Consider the following 21,671-nt stretch of genomic DNA (forward strand, 5'->3'; position numbering starts at 1 on the left):
TATATCCTATAGAAATATAGCCCCAAATCTAAAAAGATACACATAGAACGATGTTCACTGAAGCGTCTTCTGCAACAGCAAAAGTGACAGTAATTTCAACATCCACCAATAGGGAAATGTTTAAATAAATTGTGATATATGTATACTGTGGACTACTCTGAATATTTAGAAAAATTGAGAGCTATGAAAGTAATAGATTGAAACACTGCATATGGTTAATAGTAGCTATCTGCAGGGAACGAGACTGGCTGTGAGTGGTTGTAGGGGGAGAATGATAAAGAGAATTCAACAATACAAATTTCATGATGTAAAAAGTAAACAAAGATGACATATACCTTTTGTAATAAAACAGAACAGCAGCCCTAGGGAAATTTTTAAAGTTTTTATTTCTATTATCCTTCACCCAAGAACATTTTCAGATGCTTTATATCTGCAACTGAAATAGAGTAATCTTAAAACCTTTTCCATGTAATAAATATTAAACCAGCATACAATCATTAAAAATGGCTTTTTGAAAAGCAAAACGTGTACGCTGTAGAACATTTACAAAATATAGAAGGAATAAAGAAAACAAAATCACCCACAATGCCACCACTCCAAGATGACTACCTTTATTGTGGTATATTTCCTCCATTTCTTTTGTCTGTGAATATAAATGCCAGTTCTCTATCCCTAGACCAGACCTTTTTGCTTATCTTCAGATCTACATAGATAAATGCAACTAAGAGAAGTTGCAGTTTGAACATATGCAAAATTGAACTAGTATTCCCTATCCCTATTGCAGCTGCTCTTATTCTGCTGATCCGTATTGGTCAATAAACAGAACTACCATCTACACAGATGCTCAAGACAGAAACCTGGGGACCATCCATGAACACTCCTCCTTTTACAACCTCTTACCAATTAAGATGTCCTGTTGATTCTGTATCACAAGTCTCTCCTGGACCCATTCACATCTCTCGGTTCACACTGCCATCACACTACTTCAGGACACCATTTCTCAACTAGCAACAGAATTTAAATTAGCCTTCTTATATCCAGTTTTGCTGCCCCGCCCCCATTAATTGCACTGTAGGTTAGGTAACCTTTCTAGAAACATGCATTTCAATAAGTCATTTATCTACTTAAAACTATTCTACACCCCAAACAATAAAGAATATATTCCTTAACATAGTACATAAGACCCTCCATCACTCTTCTGCAACAAGCCCCAGTCTCCTCTTTATTCTCTCCCTGCATTCAGTGATGCTGCCTTATGGAACTTACTGCATAGCACCTGGCTCATTGAAGTTTACACTTCAAAATATTTGATGAAAATTGCTAGAATGTTCAACAACTTTCAGCTCTTATACAGTCTCTGACCTTAACACTTTGGCACAGGCTACTCTGTCTGCCACGAACATTCTCTTCTTACCTATTCCTTCACACAGTTAACTTTGATTCCTCTTTCAGGTCTCAGTTTAACAATCATTTCCTTTGGGGATCCTTTCCTACCCTCTAGATGGGGTCAAGTTTCTCCGTTCCCATGGCATACCATACTTTCCCTACCATAATAAAACACTCTTCATTGCAATTATTAGTTTTTTTGTTCAATTATCCTGGCTTCTCAGTAGCAAGATGCTCTGTGAGGGCAGAGACTACTACTTCCTCATTGCAATATGCCTACTCCTAACATAGTGCTTGGTACATTGCAGGCTCTCAATATATGTGTGTTCAATTAATATAGCCTGAATATCTTCTGTTTCCTTTCCAGATTTAGGGTCCACCCCTCTCAACCATGTTCTGCTCCAGAAGCCTGATCTTGCCTTCTAGCTTCTAGCTGAGTTGGGTTAGTGGGGAGCCCTGGCAGATCAAAGGGATGGAAGAGAGCAGATGCAGCTATTTATTCTTGCAGGGGCTGCCTTGGGCAGGTTGCATTCCTCTACTGAAGGTCACAGCTCCTCTCAAGTTGGCCCTCTCTCAATGACTCTTTCTCCCTGTCCTTTGGCCCTTCAGGTGACAGCAGCCCAAACTGTTTCTAGCCCCAAATACTACATTATTCCTTACGGTTTTCCTATGATCTGCTTACATCTTTGTAAACAATCCTTTTAGGCACCCCCATGCCCCAGAGCTATACTATTTGAACGTGCCTTTTGTTTCCTACAGGGAAATGGCATGAAAGAGAATGCCAAATTTATAATCTTAATTATGTTTTTATAAAATTGGTATATCGTAAAATAAATTTCCAAAAGACTCAAAAAAAAAAAAAAAAGATTTCAACAATGACATGATGGTTTTGCCTCTCACAGATATCCCATCATTTGTACAAACAGTCCTCTAGTTGACATGTGAATTGTTTTTTTCTCTTTGCTATTATTAAAAGGTCTCTAAAGAAAATTCTGTTCAACAATTTTTTTTTCTTATATCCTTAGAATGGGAATTAGAAGGGGTCAAAGAGTATAAATTTGTTACAAATACACACAGAAACTGCCCCCCAGAAAGTTTATAGAAATTACAGTCCACTAGTCATACTCAGGCATGCCCAGTTCACTGTCCCCTTGCCACTACTTCACTGTGCATACTGCAGCCTGGCAAAGAACCACTGGCTGTTTACCAATGCCAGGCAAAGGGGGAAAAGTCAATTTCTTTCATCATTAACCTGACAATGTTACACCATGAAATGAGATTAAAGTACACTAGGCTTTGTTAGAAGACCTGGGTTTGATATCTAACTTCCCTAATTAGCTACTTGGTCTTTTCTTCCTGAGCTTTAGGGTCCTCTTTAAGTGGGGATAAATATTACCTGCCTGCAGACTGTCGTGAGGTTTATAGAAGATAAGTTTAAAAGCAAGTAGCAGAGTTACTGGTTCTCAAGAAATGTTTTGCTGTGTTCTTTATAATCTTTCTGATGTTTCCCTTGGATTTTATGGCTCTCATTCTCCTGTATAAATGTCTTCTAAGTAAATTTTCCTTTCAATAATAAGCTCACAACACAAGTTCTCTCTTGAGGTTTAAAAAAAACAAAAAAGCAAACAAAAAAACACACATCACAAAACACCATCTTTGCTTTTCACAGATATGAACCAATGATTTCTTTGTTTTAAAAAGTCAATCCTAGGGATTTCCCTGGTGGTCCAGTGGTAAAGAATCCGCCTTCCAATGAGGGGACACGGGTTCGATCCCTGGTTGGGGAACTAAGATCCCACATGCTGCGGGGCAACTATGCCCGTGTGCTACAACAAAAGAACCCACAACGAATATCAGGCATGTCGCAACTAAGACCTGACACAGCGAAAAATAAATTAAAAAAAAAAAAAAAAAAAAAAAAGTCAATCCAGAAGTGTAGAGTATGAAGTATCTCAGTAATAGGCAACAACATTCTGTACCCTATACTTCCTTAATACTATAATCTTACCTACTTTAGCATATAGTTAGGATCAAATCTTTAATTTTGAAAGATGTCTGCTTGTTCACAGATAATTATTTATTAAAAAAAATTAAGAAAATGATTTATTGACTATCACTGCCAGGCAAAGAAGGAATATAAACCTAAGTAGGACACAAACCCTGACCCTGAGGAAGATATAATCTGCAAGGCAAAATGGACAAACAATCTCATTACAAAGTTATGAGCACCATGGTAAACCTATGAAGTGCTACAGGAATATAGAGGAAACACGATCAACACTTGTGTATGGAGGAAATGGGGGGATGTAGGAGGGTGACAGGGAAAGTGGGAGAGCAGATACTGGGTAGAGCCCTGAAGATTGATTAGAAACTTGTCTTTGGGAAAAGGAGAGAAAGTTTATCTCTAGACAAGTGGAACAGCTGGTACAAATACATGAAGTATCACAGCATCTGGCACTGCTGGGGAGAATACTGGGGGCATGGTACAGCTGAAGTAAACAGCTGTTAGAGGGAAAGGTTGGTAGGAAATCAGCCTCTAAAGAAGGGTAAGGGCCTGTTTAAGGACTGAATTGTGTCCTTCCTCCAGTTCATATATTGAAGCCCAAACCCCCAATGTAACTGTATTTGGAGATAGGGCCTTTAAGGAGATAATTAAGACTAAATGGGGTCATAAGGGTGGGGCCCTAATTCAATAGGACTGGTGGGTCCTTATAAGGAGGAAGACACACTAGGAGTGCATATGCACAGATAAAAGGTCATGTGAGGACACAGCCAGAAGGAAGTCATTTGTAAGCCAAGGAGAAAGGCCTCACCCAGAAACCAACCCTGCTGGTCCCTTGATCTAGAACTTCCAGCCTCCAGAACTACGAGAAAATCATTTACTGTTGTTTAAGCCACTCTGTGGTATTTTGTTATGGTAGCCCTAGCAGACTAAGATAGACTTAATTGCAAAGGTTCTTGAAAATCACAAAAGAGAGTCTGCCTATGATCTCAAAGTCCCATATTTCTCAAACTTGGGTTCAAGTGTGCCTAAGATAACCAAATATGTGTTTAGAAAGGAGACCCAGGCACCCTGGGGGGAATGAATTTGAAGGTGGAAAACCTGGAAGCAAGAAAACAAGAGGCCACTGCAAAGTTACTGAGATGAAGATGATCTGAATTAGGGCCTCTCTAATGTAGAATTAAAATCGCTATGTAAATAAAATACAGTAAATCCCCTACATACGAACAAGGTCCATTCTGAGAGCGCATTCGTAAGTCCAATTTGTTCATAAGTCCAACACAGTTAGCCTAGGTACCCAACTAACACAATCGGCTATACAGTACTGTACTGTAATAGGTTTATAATACTTTTCACACAAATGATACATAAAAAACAAACACAAAAAATAAAGAAAACATTTTTAATCTTATAGTACCTTGAAAAGTACAGTAGTACAGTACAATAGCTGGCCTACAGGGGCTGGCATCAAGTGAACAGGCAAGAAGAGTTACTGACTGGAGGAGGGAGAGGAGGTGGGAGATGGTAGAGCTGAAGGATCCTCAGCGATAGGAGATGGAGGGCAAGCTGCAATTTCACTCACGCCTGACGTTGATGGCACAGGTTCTGGTTCCTTGCTGGATTCAATTCTATCTACCCTCTTGAAAAAACGATCCAGTGATGTCTGGGTAGTAGCTCTTTTTCCCTTGTCATAGATGACACGGTAGCACTGGATTGCATTCTGAACGCCTGCTGCAACCTTCGTGTACTGTTCTACATTCAGGTCCTGTGCCTCAAAAACGAACAGTGCCTCCTCAAATAAAGAAGAGAAAATCCCCTTGCCATTTCCTGCATCGTGAATCTCTTCGGTTCTTCAGTTACTCTTTCTTCCTCTTGTCTCTTCGTCCTTTCTCTGGGCCTCCAATTCCATCAGGGCTTCATTAGTAAGCTCCTCGTTTTACACAGCAAGGAGTTCAGTGAAGTCGTCCTCTTGCAGATCTAGCTCCAGCTTTTCGCTGAGAGTCACTAAGTTGCTCTTTGGACTCCATCCACCTTCTCAAACCCATGAAAATCGTCAACAAACTGCAGGCAAAGGTTCTTCCAAACCCCATTCATGGTGACAGCCGTAACCTCATGCCAAGAAAAGTCAATGTTTTTTATGGCCTTGTAGATGTTACAGTCCTTCCAAAATTGTTGCAAGGTTGTTCCCGATTCATCACTCGCCTTTACTGCCTAACGAAAAGTGTGATGTAATATTTTTTGAAAGTCGCTATAACTCCCTGGTCCATAGGTTGGATGAGCGATGTACTATGCGGCGGCAGATGCACTACTTTGACTTTGGGATGAAAGTTGTCCGTGAATGGAGGGTGGCCTGGAGCACTGTCAAGCAGCAAAAGAATGTTGAATGGGAGATCCTTCTCCAAGCAGTATTTCTCTACCTCCGGGATAAAGTGGTGGAAAAACCAGTCCTGGAAAATGGCCTGTGTAACCCAGGCTTTGGGGTTATTCTTCCACACAGGAGAAGCCCTTGGCTATGTTTTTAAGGGTCTTGGGTTCTCTGAATGATAAACTAAGAGAGGCTTCAGCTTCATATCACCGGAAGCATTGCCACCAAACAGAGTTATCCTATCCTTTGGTGCCTTATAGCCTGGCATCAACTTTTCCTCCTTACTGATGTAACGTCAGTCTGGCATCCTCTTCCAGTACAGTCCTGTCTCATCCACATTAAAAACCTGCTCGGGTAAACACATGCCTTCAATAATTTCTCAAAGTGTTTCAGGAAATCCCCAGGGAGCTACCGTATCTGCACTCGCTGCCTCACCACTTACTTTTACGTTGTGAAGGTTAGCTCTAGCCTTGAACCGATGAACCCAGCCATGGTTGGCATTAAAAGATGCGCCCTCTGATTCTCTGCTGTGTTTCTTCTTCAAGTCTTCATAAAGGCTTTTAGTTTTCTCTTGAATCAGCATTAAGCTGAGTGGGACTCGACGCTAATGCTGATCCTGCATCTACACACTGAGAAGTTTCTCCATGTCCTCCATCACTTTTTGACGCTTCTTTGATATTATTGTCAACATCATCGGCACAGCAGACTTCACAAGTTCCGTGATCTTGCCCTTGTTCTTTAGAATCATGCCAAAGGTTGAACAATTCATGTTATGAAAACGAGCGACGTCTACCATCTTTTTGCCTCGCTCCACTCTCTCAATTATTCACTTTTGTTTCCATCGTTATTACTTGGCGCTTCTTAGCAGTACCAGCTACATCACCACTGCTTTTACACCTACTTCTGGACATCATGGGCTTGAAATAAAGATACTGTACTACTGTACTCTACACAGTACTGTAAAGTACACAGAAGCACAACCACTTGTAGAGGATGCATGCACGTGACAATGTATGCCAGACACGTGAACTTACATGATTGGACATCGAACACACGTTCGCATCTTTGAAAGTTCATGACTTGAAGGTTTGTATGTAGGGGACTTAACTGTACAGTGAATATTTTTGGCCTAAATGGCCTCATAATTGTCTTAAGAACACTTGCCACCGAAGATTTAGTAGGTACATCTAAATACCTCCTGCATAACTGTTACAATGGCCTACAATAGTACTAAAAGATGTCAACAGACACAATTGGAAGATAGAAAAGTTTGCTGTGCAGGAGGGAGCCAAGACAGGGGACACTAATTTTTACTATCCTATTACAACCTGTTTCATTTGTTGGGTATTAGTTTTACCCCTCCTTTCCTCTGTCACGCTGAAGAGTTGGTCCCTCTTAATAAAACCAATCCCCTCTACCTGTATTCTATGTCAGCATTTTGAAACCCACAGATGGGTCAAGAAATTGATTGAGGAGATCATTAAAACAAAACAAAAAAAACCCCCAAACCAAAACAAAACAACAAAAAAACTGCATCAACAACAGACTGGAGTAGAAGACAATATAAATGACATCACAAGTAGTAAGGATAACTATTACTATAAGAAACTTGTTTCAGTAGTATGTGTACATGCGTGCTCGCACCAGATAGCAAAGATAAAATTTATTTCCTACTGAGGGTTGTGGCCAAAAAAGTTTGAAGAGACTGCTCTAGATTCTGCTTAAAACCCCTTAGAAATCTCATTCATTATCTTCCTGTCTCCATCTCCAATCTCTTTCTCACTTTTAGTTTTTTCCCATCAAAATGTAAACACTACAGTATCTCCTGAGTGTCTCCTCTCAGATACCAGTGCCTCCCTGTCAGTTAAGCTTCTGGAAGAGATAACTATAATCTCAGCATGGACTTTCTCACCTCCATAGTTTCTCAATCCACTGCAAGCTGGTTTGGGCCTCCACCTGCTACTGCAGGTTAAAGACCTCCAAGTGCACTTTGGGATTCCTCTCTATTTAACGCTTGAGCAGCACCTGACATCGTTTACCTCCTAAAACACACTTCTTTGGGCTAGTTTCACTCTCTCCTGATTTTCCTCTTACTTCTTTGGCCACTAAATTTCCTTTGCAGCCTCCTTCTCTTCTGCCCATCCTTTAAATGCTGATTTTTAGGCAGTCTTTCCACTCAACAGGGGTAGTCTCTCAATCATTAAGTAGCTTCAATTTCTATCCCTGCGCTGTGGTTTCTACATCTCTAGTCCTGATCTCATTCCTAACATCCAGACCTGGCTTCCATTTTTACATGGCATAAAAGATGTGTCAATCCAGAAGCTTAACTTTCTGGAATAATTTTCATTTCAACCTTTAGCATTTTACCCTTTAGTTATACCAAACTACCCACTTATGGTTTCAGTCTAACAGCATATGCTATGAAAACCCAGACTTCCTGGGTTTGAACCCCAATTCCAACACTTACTGTGTGACCCTGAGTAAGTTACTAGATTACTCTGTGCCTGAGTTTTCTCATCCACAAAATGGCAAAAATAACAGAACATAACTTTAAAAGTTACAGAGAATTAAGTGAGTTAATACATATAAAGCTCTTAAAAGCATGCCTGGCACATAGCAAACATTCAGTAAGTATTACTTTATTTACGCTACTGGGTCTTGCAATACCATACACATACAAAACTTGACTGTATGTTATTCTTGTTACGGGCTCTACATTTTGGTTCCCTGATTAACCTACAGATTAGGATTTCAGGCTATTTTAGAAAATTACTATTTTTATACCTCATTCACATTCTTTGTTGGGGCTCCCTCTCATCATTCTTGATGACTTAAAGTGTCACCTTGAATACTTTAAGTCTTGAAGTTATAAGGGGCCTCAATAATCACCTCAAGTGACCTTTCCACCCCCAACATGAGAATATCTTCTAACCTCTGTCATCCAACTGCTGAACCACTGCCAGTCATTGCCAGTTTCACTTCTGAGCACCACCACTTTGCCAGGCCAAAATCTGCTTGCCTGTAATTTCCACCCAACCTCTGTCTGCCCTTCAGATCACCTGCAATAAGGCAGCTCCCTTTCCCACATGGCAGTTCTCTAAATACCTTAAGTCCTTCCCACCCCCTAAGTTAAACTAGTTCCTCCAGTCATTTCTCGTATGAAATGACTTCTAATCCTTTGACTACTCTGGACACCTCTGAGTTCCAATCTCTACCTGAACTCATTGAAATATTGCAGGTTTGGTTTAATGGTCAAGACTAACACCCCCATCACTAGGTATTATAATTTTATTATAAGGGCTTAATTTTATGAAAGCATAGAAACTCTAGTACTAATGCTGGTGGCCAGGCAACTATTTTGATTTCAGTTATTCATCTTCCTAAGTTTTCTTCTTTCTTATCACCATTTCACAGCCACACTATGGGCTTGTTATTACAAAGTTCTGTTTCAACTCCTAGATCTTTAATTTTGTCCCGCAATCCTATCTCAATCACTTCAGCCCTACTGGTCTCCTAATACTCTCTCCATTTCATCAAGACTACCAATATTCTCAGGTACCAGGAATTCCCTTTTCTCAGGCACAGTTTGCTTCACAGCACTGTCTTAAACTCATCAGGCCAACCACACTATTCCTCAATGATCATCTCAACCATCACCTCTTCTGCTCTTACATAAAATGCTGCAGAAGAGAAATACCAAGTCATATAGGTCTGCACCTGCAGCCAAGTCCAGAATTCCTGCCTTCATGTTCAAGCCACAGTATACCAGGAATTCCTAAAGGTACTGGGGTAAGTCGTTAAGTGCCAGAGGGTACTTGAGTTAGACTGCCTGGATTCAAATTCCAGATCTATCTTTACAAACTTGTGACTTGGGCAAGTTAGTCAGCTTTGATTATTCTCACCTGTATAACGGGGATAATAAACTCACAGGGTTGTTCAGAGTAGTAAATGATATAATGCAAGTAAGGTTCTTAGTTCATTGCTCTTGCTGCAAGTAAATGCTCAATGAATGTTCCCTGTTGTCATAATTATTATTTGTGTGTGCATGGTAAACTATGGAAATTATATGCCTCTGTGGGTTTTCTTCTAGGGAGAACACTCCATAATTTTCACTGATTTTCAATGGCTTCTTGCCTCCTCTCCAGCTGTCAAAATTTTCATCCTTCTCTGGGGAACCTCAAGATCTAATGGAACATTTACAGATACAGATATATATCTGTGGTCATCACCAATCTACACTTTTCTTTTTTTTTTTTAATTCTTTTCCTTTTTTTATTTATTTATTTATTTTTGGTTGTGTTGGGTCTTCGTTTCTGTGCGAGGGCTTTCTCTAGTTGCGGCAAGCCGGGGCCACTCCTCATCACGGTACGCGGGCCTCTCACTATCGCAGCCTCTCTTGCTGCGGAGCACAGGCTCCAGACGCGCAGGCTCAGTAGTTGTGGCTCACGGGCCCAGTTGCTCCGCGGCATGTGGGATCTTCCCAGACCAGGGCTCGAACCCGTGTCCCCTGCATTGGCAGGCAGAATCTCAACCACTGCGCCACCAGGGAAGCCCCTACACTTTTCTTAACAGTCTATCTCTACTCATGTTTTGGTATTTGGATTTATTCCATTTTGCCCTTAATTTTATGTTGTCTATAATTACTTTTTATTTGACTAAGTCTCAAACCCCCCATTAGAATGCAAGTTTCCTGAGGGCAAGAACTTTAGGTGCTTCTGTATCCCATACAGCAGTCTACAAATGTTAAAAGACCAATATACACCAGGTGAACAGAATACAATTACCTAACTGTTTAGGATAATCCACTTCTGATCTAATTCTCATGGTAGAAACTAACTTGTAGTAATGAAATAGAGCAGGACCCTATGGTCCTTTCCCCCCACATCCTCCGCCTGCCTTTTGCCTGTAGAAAAACTTTGGTCAAAGAATAAGTTTAATTAGAGAAGTGAGAAAATACGGAAGCAAAGGAAAACGGTCAAACAGGACCAAATAATAATAATTTACTCATTAAACAAAGTCAAGGACCTTTAGTTCCTCTTCAAGGGCTGTAGATAATATTCTGAGCCATATCCTTTGAGCTGTTTTGTAGATACTGAAATGCTCACCAGGTGGAAGAAGTTAACTACATGATGACCAGATTAGCCATGACATAAGCTGCCACAATTCCAAGAACTGGCCTCAAAGAAATGGGAACAAACCGACCCTGGAACTGAAGACTAACTGTACTTAAAACAATCAAGATTATGCTGCATGACCAATTTCAAGATGACTGTCAGAGCTGCCTGTGTTGTTTCTACATGTAGCCCCCTCCCTCCGCCTATAAAAGGTCTTACCCACTGACTGTCCGGGAAGGGGGGCTGGGAATCAGCCTTTGGACACGAGGCCGCCCTCCCGCCCCCCGAATGCCTGCCTCTGAAATAAAGCAAACTTTCCCTTCCACCAACTTTGCCTCTTTATTGGCTTTTGAATGGCGAGCAGCCGGACCCTACTTTTAGTAACAGTAATAAGAGAACTGAAATGACAGAAAATACTTTCCAAATAAAGTTATCAAAGACCTTCTTTGAAGCTATCTTTTCCAGAATTTAATGTTGAGTATATCTGTTAAAGTACTTTGTTAATTTCAATATACTTAATTCACTTAACTCAATGAACTTAATTCAATAAAGCTAAATAAAAAACAATACTATTTGAATTCTAGCTACTTATTCCTTCACAGGACATTGTACCACACTGTAAACACCAAAAACAAACTTTCAAGAGAATTCTATCCCAACCTCATTCCTAACCATCTGCTAAGGATTACTCCCTACTCCAAGCACTTGCATTTCCCTCTCAGCCCTGAGGCCAAACACGTGACTATCCTTAGCTTTCAAAGTACAGGTTTCCCTGGCTATGCGAAAGTAAAGCATGAAAGCTTTAATAAGCCAAAATTGCATAAAGCGAAGAAGCAATTACCTTAACACACACCTTGCTAATGGATGCACAAAATAAATCCAGATAAAGCACAGATGCTCACAGACACAGTTCAAAGTTATGGCGGCTTGACGCTGAGATGCTGAGTGCAGTTCCCAGGAAAGGAGCTGGTGGTGCCACTCGCGCTGCTGGCGGTGCATGCTGCCTCTACAACGGCTTGCTGCAAAACAGACGCTGAATGCTATTTTCGCTTTTCATCTTTTTTTTGTAATGGCGAAAATCCACTTCGGATTTCTTTCGGATTTTTGGGTTAGCGGAAAACTGCTACTAATGTAAGCCTTTCCTAAAAGCGAGGTGCTGTAAAGCGAACTTTCGAAAAGCGGGGGAAACCTGTACCTCCAAGGGTGAATGATTTACACCTGTGAGGGTTAAGCCCTAAAATGTGATAAACCCTTTCTTATTTTATAAATCAGGCTTTGAGTCCCACGTTCTATACCAATGAGAACTTTTCTCAGACTTTTATATCCATGTTCCTCATCCCTCAGTATTGGGGAAAGGGGACGACAGCGGCCAGACCACTTTACCAAACTCCCCTTCCTCAAATCTGGCCCCAGGCGAGCCCGGACAAACAGCAGCTTCTTCAACGCTCGCCTCACCTGCCGTATGGAAGAGGCAGGAGAGGCCAATGCCTCCGTCTGCGTCTTTTATCACTCAGTTCGGGGTGACAGCAAGGAGAAGCCCAGGGTCTGAGCGGTTTCTTACCGGCGAAGCGGATCTTCACGAGATCCAGCGGGTGCAGCGCAAGGTTGGAAAGGACCCCGCCGCTCACGCCCGCCACCAGATTCTCGTACCGGACGTGGCGGAATACTGTGCTCCACGCCGACGACCCGGATGCCGACTGGCCCTGGCCAGTCATGGGCTCAGGGCCCGGTGATGCCGTGGAAGTGGGACGAGATGCAGTGGCCGCCACCGTGGCGACGGTCGCCACGCTGGAGCAGAAACCGCAGGGCACGAGCCCACTTCCGGGACCCGCGCGTGGAGTCAGACGCCTGGGCGCGGGTTGAAGCCGAGAGACCCAGGGGCCAGGGGTACAAGAGAAGGGTGCTGCCGCACGCCACGCCTACCCGGAGGAGAGTGAGAAGGGGGCGGGGCGCCCCCGCCAAGTCCCCGCCCCGCCTCGCCCACCTCGGCGGCTGGCTTAGGCCGAAGGGCGTGGATGCGAGAACACCGCTGAAACACCGCCCCCGGCCAACCTTTGTCCGCAAAACTACGGAGCACCGCAGGGCCCAGCGAAGCCCGGTTTCCGCTCCGCGGAAGTCACGTGACAGGAAGTAGTCTAGAAGAAGCGGAAGTGGTGTGTGTTGGTGGAGGAGGAGGCGGCGGCGGCACCAGGAACCTGAAGGGGAAGGCTCGTGGAGTCGGGAAGAACTAGGAGCAAGATGAAGGTGAAGATGCTGAGCCGGAACCCGGACAGCTATGTCCGCGAAACCAAACTGGACTTACAGAGAGGTGAGACAAGTTAGTCGGGAGTCCGCCAGGCTTGTATCTGGCCTCGGCTTCCACCGAATAAAGCTGGAGGGGAGCCTGGTGTTCCACTCTCGTTCTTTTCCTGTTCCCTTTCGCCAGGGCGTAAAGCCGTTCTGGTGCTGGGTAGCAGAACCCTTGTCTTCAAGTCCTTTTTCTAATAACTTTCTCTAGTGGTAAGAGGGAAAGTTAGTTATATGGGGAAATGATTCCACCTCCCCCTTTCCAGCTGCTGTTCCCTGATTGTTCTCAGGTTCCTGTTGAAAAGTGGAACTTGAGTGAGCCAAACTCGTGGATTGAAGGATTTAACAATTGAGCAGACTTCTTTAAACCTTTCCCGTTGCTCTAACTTTTGGCTAATTTACTACTTAAAATTACGTCCTTCTGGATGTGGGAAGAGATAAAGGTGAAACGTAAAGCCATCAGTTCTCTCTTAAAAACTTGTGGAGAAGTTTGATGTGGGAATGGCTAAAATGAAATTAATGAGCTTTATTTTTCTGTTACTGGGTGTCTTGTTCCCCCATTAACATGCTGACTGCTTATGAATTATAACTCGTGATACCTAAATGACAAGGGACCATCCATGTATGAACAGACTATTCTAAGAGAAGAGAATAACAGGTGCAATGCCTTAAGGCAGGAATAAACTTAAGGCATAAGAAAAGGGCCATGTCTTCGGAGTTTGAGTAAGGGGTAAGCCGTAGAAGGTGAGGCTGGAACAATATTTCACTATCATTGAGTCGTGGAGATTATATATATTATGAGCAATGCTAAGTAAATATATGGTCTCTGCTCACAAAATGTTTACAGGTTAAGTAACAAAACAGTAATGCTTCTAAAATGCAAATTAGGTTTTGTCATTTGGACTTGACATCATCCCTACTCCTTGAACTTGGTCCCATCTTCCTCTTCAGTTTCACCAGTGATTACTTTTCCCACAGCTAGCTTACATTTACTCTTGCCAGTCTGAGTGCATTTCATTCATTCTCTTTGAGGCATCGTGTGTCACAAGCCCTTACCCAGTTTCTCTCCTAGCTCTGGGAAGCTTTCTCTGAACAATAGTCTTTCCAAACTTATCCCCTGCACATTTCCTCCCATCCTGTACACACTTAAGCACTCTCCTTCTATGCTTCTGTCACATATTTTTATACTAATATCAGAGCTTTTATTACATTGCCTCGTTATTATTGTGACTGTCAGTCTTTCCCATCAGACTGAGCTTGCAGAGAGTGGTACAATCGTATTTGGTTCTATATCCTGTATTTAGACAGCACCTGGTACCTAGTAGTTGCATTATTAATGTCTGAATGAAGGAATGAGTGAATGACTGGCTGGTCACAGAATCTTGAGGTTAGGACGTTATTAGTTACCTGATCTTGTTATTAAGGGTCTTATTTCTTATAACATCTTCCTATTTCTTTATAGTTTCTGGATGGAAGTGTTAATAGATAACAAAATGGAAAGATTGAAGTATTGGAGCTCTGTGAAACATAAAATAAGGAAGACAGTTCCATGATTTTCTGGTAATTTCGGAAAGGTTTTGGACAGAGGGTCTTCAACTTTTGTATTCTCCACAGTGCTAGGCACAGTGTCCCTGATAAAGGTTTTTTGAGTAACAAATTGAATGATTAGCTGAGGAAGACCACAGGAAATATTAAATGTGAATTATTTTATTAAGAGGAATCATTCTTATTTCAGTTCCAAGAAACTATGATCCTACCTTACATCCTTTTGAGGTCCCACGAGAATATGTAAGAGCTTTAAATGCTACCAAACTGGAACGGGTTTTTGCGAAACCGTTCCTTGCTTCCCTGGATGGTCACCGAGACGGAGTCAGTTGCTTGGCAAAACATCCGAAGAGTCTGGCTACTGTCCTTTCTGGGGCATGTGATGGAGAGGCAAGTGTCACAGTAAACGTTGATGTTTTAAACTAAAAATAGTTATATTACAAATGTTCTTCCTTTAGTTGTGCGTTACTGTGGGTTTTAACTGGTTTGATTTTATTTTTCTATGTTCTGTTTTCTTTTAATTCTCAAGAGTAAATTCTATTTGACTTGGTAATTTCAGTAGTTTCTTATCTAAACCTAAGATATTTAAAATGTAGTAACTTAAGGCTATTTGACAGTAAGTGATAAGGCATGTTTACAGTACAGATATATAACTGAGTTTTTTTTTCACAGAGGATGTTATTAACAATTCAACACTTAATTTCCCCACTCTGGCAAAGAAAGAAAACTTTGAAACACTTTAAACTAGAATCAACAGAGTATTTAACAGATTCAGTTTTCTGCTTGTTGATATTCTTATCCATAGACATTGCATTATTTTAATCTAGAGGATTTTGTTTTTAGCTGTCTGGTAGAGTGATTTACAGCCTTTTCAGTGTTGAATTTATTTTTCTTGGAATGTACTCCTGTGCTTGAACGTTTTTTATTTATAATTCACTGAAATTTCCTGGTATGCTTTATCATAGGTTAGAATTTGGAACTTAACTAAACGAAAATGTATTCATATGATACAAGCACATGAAGGTTTTGTACGAGGAATATGTACTCGCTTTTGTGGGACTTCCTTTTTTACTGTAAGTATAATGCAGTTAAATCATTAACTCTTTTCAACATGTATAAGACTGATGTAATTGAATACTTTCTGAGTTCATTTACATGGTCCAAGGCCCTTTCAGAGTTTCACAATGCAAAATAACTTATTAAAACTTGGAAAAGTCCTGGTTTTCTTTATGTAATCCAGCCTTTTCCATACTTTTTAATCTTTTTATACATAATTACTTAACATATTACTGAACTAATATTCTATAGGACACTGAGAAGTGGGATTAAAACAAGATGAGTAGGGACTTCCCTGGTGGCACACTGGTTAAGAATCCGCCTGCCAATGCAGGGGACACGGGTTTGATCCCTGGTCTGGGAAGATCCCACATGCTGCGGAACAGCTAAGCCTGTGTGCCACAATTACTGAGCCTGCGCTCTGGAGCCCGTGCTCCGCAACAAGAGAAGCCACCGCAATGAGAAGCCCGTGCACCAAGAGTAGCCCCCGCTCGCCGCAACTAGAGGAAGCCTGTGCGCAGCAACGAGGACCCAAGGCAGCCAAAAAAAAAAAAAAAAAAGCAAGCCACTTTAAAAAAAAGAAAACAAAATAAGATGAGTAATTTGTACTCCTTTGTCTGTTAGTAATACATCATTGAAGGATTTTTGTGTGAGTATGATAAAATATACATAACATAAAATTTACCATTCTAACCATTTTTAAGTGTACATTTCAGTGGCGTTAAGTACATTCACATCATTGTACACTATCACCACTATCACCTTCCCAGACTGAAACTCTGTACCCATTAAACACTAACTCCACATCTCCCACCCCTGAGCTCCTGGTAATCACTGTTGTACTTTGTGGCTCTGTGTGTCTCATTTATTTCACTTAGTATAAAGTCCTTAAGGCTCATCTATGTTGTAGCATGTATCAGAATTTCTTTCCTTTTTAAGGCTGAATAATATTCCATTATATGTATATACCACATTTTGTTTATCCGTTCATCCATCAGTGGACGTTTGGGTTATTTCCAACTTTTGGCTTTTGTGAATAATGCTATCATGTACAAATAGCTGTTCAAGTTCATTGAAAGCTTTTTAATAGGGGAATGACAGAATCTAAGCTGAGCTTTGAGATTTTGACAGCAATAAGTGATCAGTTTGGAGGCTGTTTTAATAGTCTGCATAAGCAATAATAGTCAATCCTGGGGAGTGAAAACAGTTGAAAGTAGTTGTTAGGTTTAGAAACATTTTTATTTGGGGGATTAGAAACAGTTTTATGGAGGTATAATTGACATATAGTACTGTGTAAGTTTAAGGTGTACAGCAATGATGATTTGACTTACACGCATCATGAAATGATTATCACAGTAAGTTTAGTGAACATCCATCACCTCATATAGATACAAAATTAAAGAAATAGAAAAAAGATTTTTTTACTTGTGATGAGAACTCTTAGGATTTAGTCTCAACAACTTTCATATATAACATACAGCAATGTTAATTATATTTATCATGTTGTACATTACATCTCTAATATTTATCTTATAAATAAGTTTGTACCTTTCACTGCCTTCATCCAGTTCCCCCTTCCACCTATGGTAACCACAAATTTCATCTCTTTTTCTATAAGTTTTTTTTTTGTTTTTGAAGTATAATTGACCTACAGCACTATGTTAGTTCTTGGTATACAACATAGTGATTCAATATTTCTATGCATTTCAAAATGATCACCACAATAAGTCTAGTTATGATGTCACCATATATAGATACCCATAGTTATTGACTATATACACTGTACACTTATTTTGCAACTGGAAGTTTATACCTCTTAATCTCTCTCACCTATTTCTCTCATTCCCCCACCCCTCTCCCCTCTGGCATCCACCTTTTTGTTCCCTATATTGATAATTCTGTTTCTATTTTGTTATGTTTGTTCATTTGTTTTTTAGATTTCACATATAAGTGAAATCATACAGTGTTTATCTTTCTCTGTCTGACTTATTTCACTTAGCATTATACCCTCTAGGTCCATCGATGTTCTTGCAAATCGCAAGATTTCATTCTTCTTTTATGGCTGAGTTTTATTCCATTGTATATATATATAACACATTTTCTTTATCCATTTATCTGTTGATGGGCACTTAGGTTGCTTCCCTGTCTTGGCTATTGTTAATAATGCTGCATTGAGCATAGGGGTGCTTATATCTTTTCTAATTAGTGTTTTTGTTATCTTCCAATAAATACCTAGGAGTTGAATTGCTGGGTCATACGGTAGTTCTATTTTTAATTTTTTGAGGAATCTCCATGCTGTTTTCCATAGTGGCTGCACCAATTTCCATCCCCACCAACAGTGCACAAAGGTTTCCTTTTCTCTGCGTCCTCACCAACACTTGTTATTTGTTGGCTTTGATAATAACCATTCTGACAGGTGTAAGGTGATATCTGATTGTAGTTTTGATTTGCATTTGCCTGATGGTTAGTAATGTTGAGCATCTTTTCCTGTGCCTAATTTGCCATCTGTTTGTCTTTGAAAAAATGTCTATACAGAGCCTCTGCCCATTTTTTATTTGAGTTTTTTTGATACTGACTTGTATGAGTTCTTTGTATACTTTGGATATTAACCCATTATTGGATATATCGTTTGCAAATATCGTCTGCCTTTTCATTTTGTTGATAGTTTTCTTTGCTGTGCAAAAGTTTTTTAAGTTTGATGGAGTCCCATTTGTTTCCCTTGCCTGAGGAAACATTTCCCAAAAAAATTAGTAAAATCGATGTTTACCTAATATCTTGAACATATCTGCCACATACCAAAGTCTAAATTACCATAGTTTGTTGCCTTGCTTTCATTTGGGCTAAGGCGCCAACAGTTCTACCCACCATTTCTTTCACCATCTGTGCAACTGTCAGCTTAGTGAAAAGACAAGCAGTGCCTTTACTAACATGAAAATAGTCTCAACCTCCTGGACCACTGAAAAATTCTCAGGGTCCTTCAGAAGTCTACACTTCACAGTTTGACAACCTCTGACTTAATAGTTTCTGGAGTTTTGTGTCATGCAAAGAAAGACTTTACCCATGCCAAGATTTAGAAGTGCCTTCTCTCTAGTATTTTTTATGGGTTTTGTTGCATTTTTTACATTTAAAATTATCTGGAATTTTATTTTTATATAAGATGTCAGATTGGTTCATACTTCTTAAATGACCGATCTGATCTCACAATACCATTTTATTGTAATTGATTTTTCTCCCTAATTTGAAAAGTCATCTTTATTACAATAATGCAGTTTTTGCCATGTTTATGACCTAACTTTGTTTCTACCCTACTCTTCTTTTGCTCTGCTCATGCTGTTTTAAATTTTATGTACTTCATGTGTTTGTCACAAATCTTTACTATAACAAGGTGGGACATAAATGCATCAATAAATACAGTACTGGAAGAATATGGTATGTGTTATTTTTTAAACTGAGAGGTTTATAATTTGGTGTATGTGTTGGCAAGTTTACAGTTTATAACTTGTTCATTATCATCATCATCATAAATATTTCTAGGTTGGTGATGACAAAACTGTGAAGCAGTGGAAAATGGATGGACCAAGCTATGGAGAAGAGGAGGAACCATTGCATACAATATTAGGAAAGGTACAAAAATAAATTGACCCATACTTGGGCTATTAGAGTTCTTCTCTTTTACCTACAGTTATTTCATAATTTTAATTTCAAAAAAGACATAAATAAGAAATCAGAGACTTTAGGCTGCAATAATTGGCCTGTTCTAAGCAACATTTAATGCAATGAATGTCCTTTGCAGTTCAAGAATTTGAACAGTTCTTCGGTGTTCATTGCAGTAGGGTTCAGTTTCTGTTTTTAGCTAGAGGATGCAGTGAAACATTTCCTATAGCAAGAACATGGGAGGAAATCTGTAAGGTCAGAAAAAAAATGCTTCAGCTTCTGATTTATATCATCATGGATCTTTCACAAAGCTCAGAATTTCTTACTTGAAAGAATTCTTTAGGAAATGAATAAATGTAATAGTGTGGTTTTTGTATAAATCTTACTTACATTTCTTAACATTCTGCAAATCAGATGATATAGTTTAGTTATAGCTTAATAATTCAGATAATTTGGCCTACCCATGTTTTTTAATGCTTACGTTTTGATACTAAGTGAAATTCTGAAATTAGAATTAATCTTTAAATATCGCATCTTTAAAATCCCTTTGTCATTTCAGTATTATATTTAGTATATATTTAGGTTCTGCTTTTCAGGTTTCGAGAAGTTCTAAATGTTCTTTCTTTAAATGAGGGGTCCAGCCCATGATCAGGGCCTTCCTGTGTTCTAATGGTCGATCTAAGTGTTCTTGAAGGGACATGGAGGTGGGATATTAGTATGAAATGGAATTTGCAGATGGTAAAAAATTAGTAATTCGTAAAACAAAATTGGTTTCATTTTTGTAAAATGTCTTTTCTCTAGGAGTTCCAAAGATTTTTGAAACATTTAGTGTTACCCCTTCTCTGTGGTATTGGGGGTTAATTCTTATTATGGAAAAGTTTGTAGGGCTTGCCTTCACGAATAGAAAATAATTGTAAATCTGCGGATGCTGATAAGAGTTCTTAAAAGCTTAAAGTATTGGCTAAATAGTTGCCTTTAATTTGCTTTGCAAACATTTTTTGCCATACAGTACAAAGGTAGACTTTAAGCTGGTCCTGAATAGATGAGTCGCATATTTTTAAGTAAATAATACCAAATTTATGAGATTTTATTGCTTTTAACAGTCTTAGCATCCACGCTCACCAATTTTATTTCTTCCCATAAATTTTAATCAGTTGTCTGTATCTGTGTTTCTGTCCTGGGGATCAGTACTTCATATGTTAAATGTGGAATTAAGTTTTTTAGAAATTACCTTTGTGTTTCATTAGTTGGTTCCAAGATCCTTCAATACCCAATGATGATTTAAAAATCACTTCAGTGATATGTATTCAAACTTAATTAAATACATCCCATGTTAACATTTTTCTTTATTCCCAGAATGTGTGATAAGAAACATCATTTCTTATGGTAGAGTTTTCTCCTTTCAGTGAGGGCTTCAAAGAAACTTCTTTGTGAACAGGGATTTTCTTAAACAAATGAGAGTGTAGAGAAATATATTTAAAATATTCTGTAGATTTGAAATACTAATGAAAAGACTCATCTATAACAACATCTTTGCTTTAAAAGACAGTATATACAGGAATTGATCATCACTGGAAAGAAGCTGTTTTTGCCACATGTGGACAGCAAGTAGACATTTGGGATGAACAAAGAAGCAGTCCTATATGTTCAATGACTTGGGGATTTGACAGTATAAGCAGTGTTAAATTTAACCCAATTGAGGTAATGTTCCATTTTGAAATATGTTCTGCTTATTGTTTTCTTATTATCTAGTAATTTCAGCTCTGTTTAGGAAACTTTTGAATGTATGATACAAGAATTTTCTGAATTTTCATGGTGTTCTAGCATTCGGTCCATTTTCCAGGTTATATCTGAGTTCTGATACCTTTGGTCAGGTCTCAACACGTTTGCCTGCAGTTACAGTCCCAGATACTAGTGTTCAGCACTGTTAAGAGGTGGGTGTGTGCATGTGCTCGTGGGGGTAGAATCCAAGCACGTACTGTCCTGTGAAACTCCAGTTTTATTTGTGCCTTCAACACTCGATGTTCCACAGATTAACATCTTTGTACCTTTAGGAAAATGTTAATTTTTCTTAACTCTCTTGGAGATCAGAAGAAGGAGTGTTGAGCATTGTTTTCTTTAATTATTTGTACGTGGCAGGGGCACCAGTGCTTCAAAATAATATGCATGGTTATTTTTGTACTACATGATAATTAGTTATATTTTTCTTTGCTCAGAAGTCTGAACTGTGATTCCTAATTTCTTCCAGGTCTAAGGGAAGAGT

At 39.6% G+C, this 21,671-nt stretch overlaps 2 protein-coding genes across 2 annotated transcripts in view; one reads left to right on the top strand and one right to left on the bottom strand.

Moving 5' to 3' along the window:
• Window positions 1-12,918, bottom strand: part of SLC25A32 (solute carrier family 25 member 32) — a 56,769-nt gene extending 43,851 nt beyond the window's left edge. The window contains exon 1 of the mRNA XM_061172272.1: window positions 12,429-12,918. Coding sequence (XP_061028255.1) covers window positions 12,429-12,582 — 154 coding nt within the window. The 5' untranslated portion in view covers window positions 12,583-12,918. The remainder of the gene's footprint in view (window positions 1-12,428) is intronic.
• A 111-nt stretch (window positions 12,919-13,029) lies between these two features.
• Window positions 13,030-21,671, top strand: part of DCAF13 (DDB1 and CUL4 associated factor 13) — a 33,333-nt gene continuing 24,691 nt past the window's right edge. Inside the window, exons 1-5 of the mRNA XM_061172271.1 lie at window positions 13,030-13,175; window positions 14,889-15,088; window positions 15,664-15,771; window positions 19,289-19,378; window positions 20,954-21,109. Of these exons, the coding sequence (XP_061028254.1) occupies window positions 13,106-13,175; window positions 14,889-15,088; window positions 15,664-15,771; window positions 19,289-19,378; window positions 20,954-21,109 (624 nt within the window). The 5' untranslated portion in view covers window positions 13,030-13,105. The remainder of the gene's footprint in view (window positions 13,176-14,888; window positions 15,089-15,663; window positions 15,772-19,288; window positions 19,379-20,953; window positions 21,110-21,671) is intronic.

This window comes from Eubalaena glacialis, chromosome 17 (assembly GCF_028564815.1).
Source record: "Eubalaena glacialis isolate mEubGla1 chromosome 17, mEubGla1.1.hap2.+ XY, whole genome shotgun sequence".
NCBI classification, from domain to species: domain Eukaryota; kingdom Metazoa; phylum Chordata; class Mammalia; order Artiodactyla; family Balaenidae; genus Eubalaena; species Eubalaena glacialis.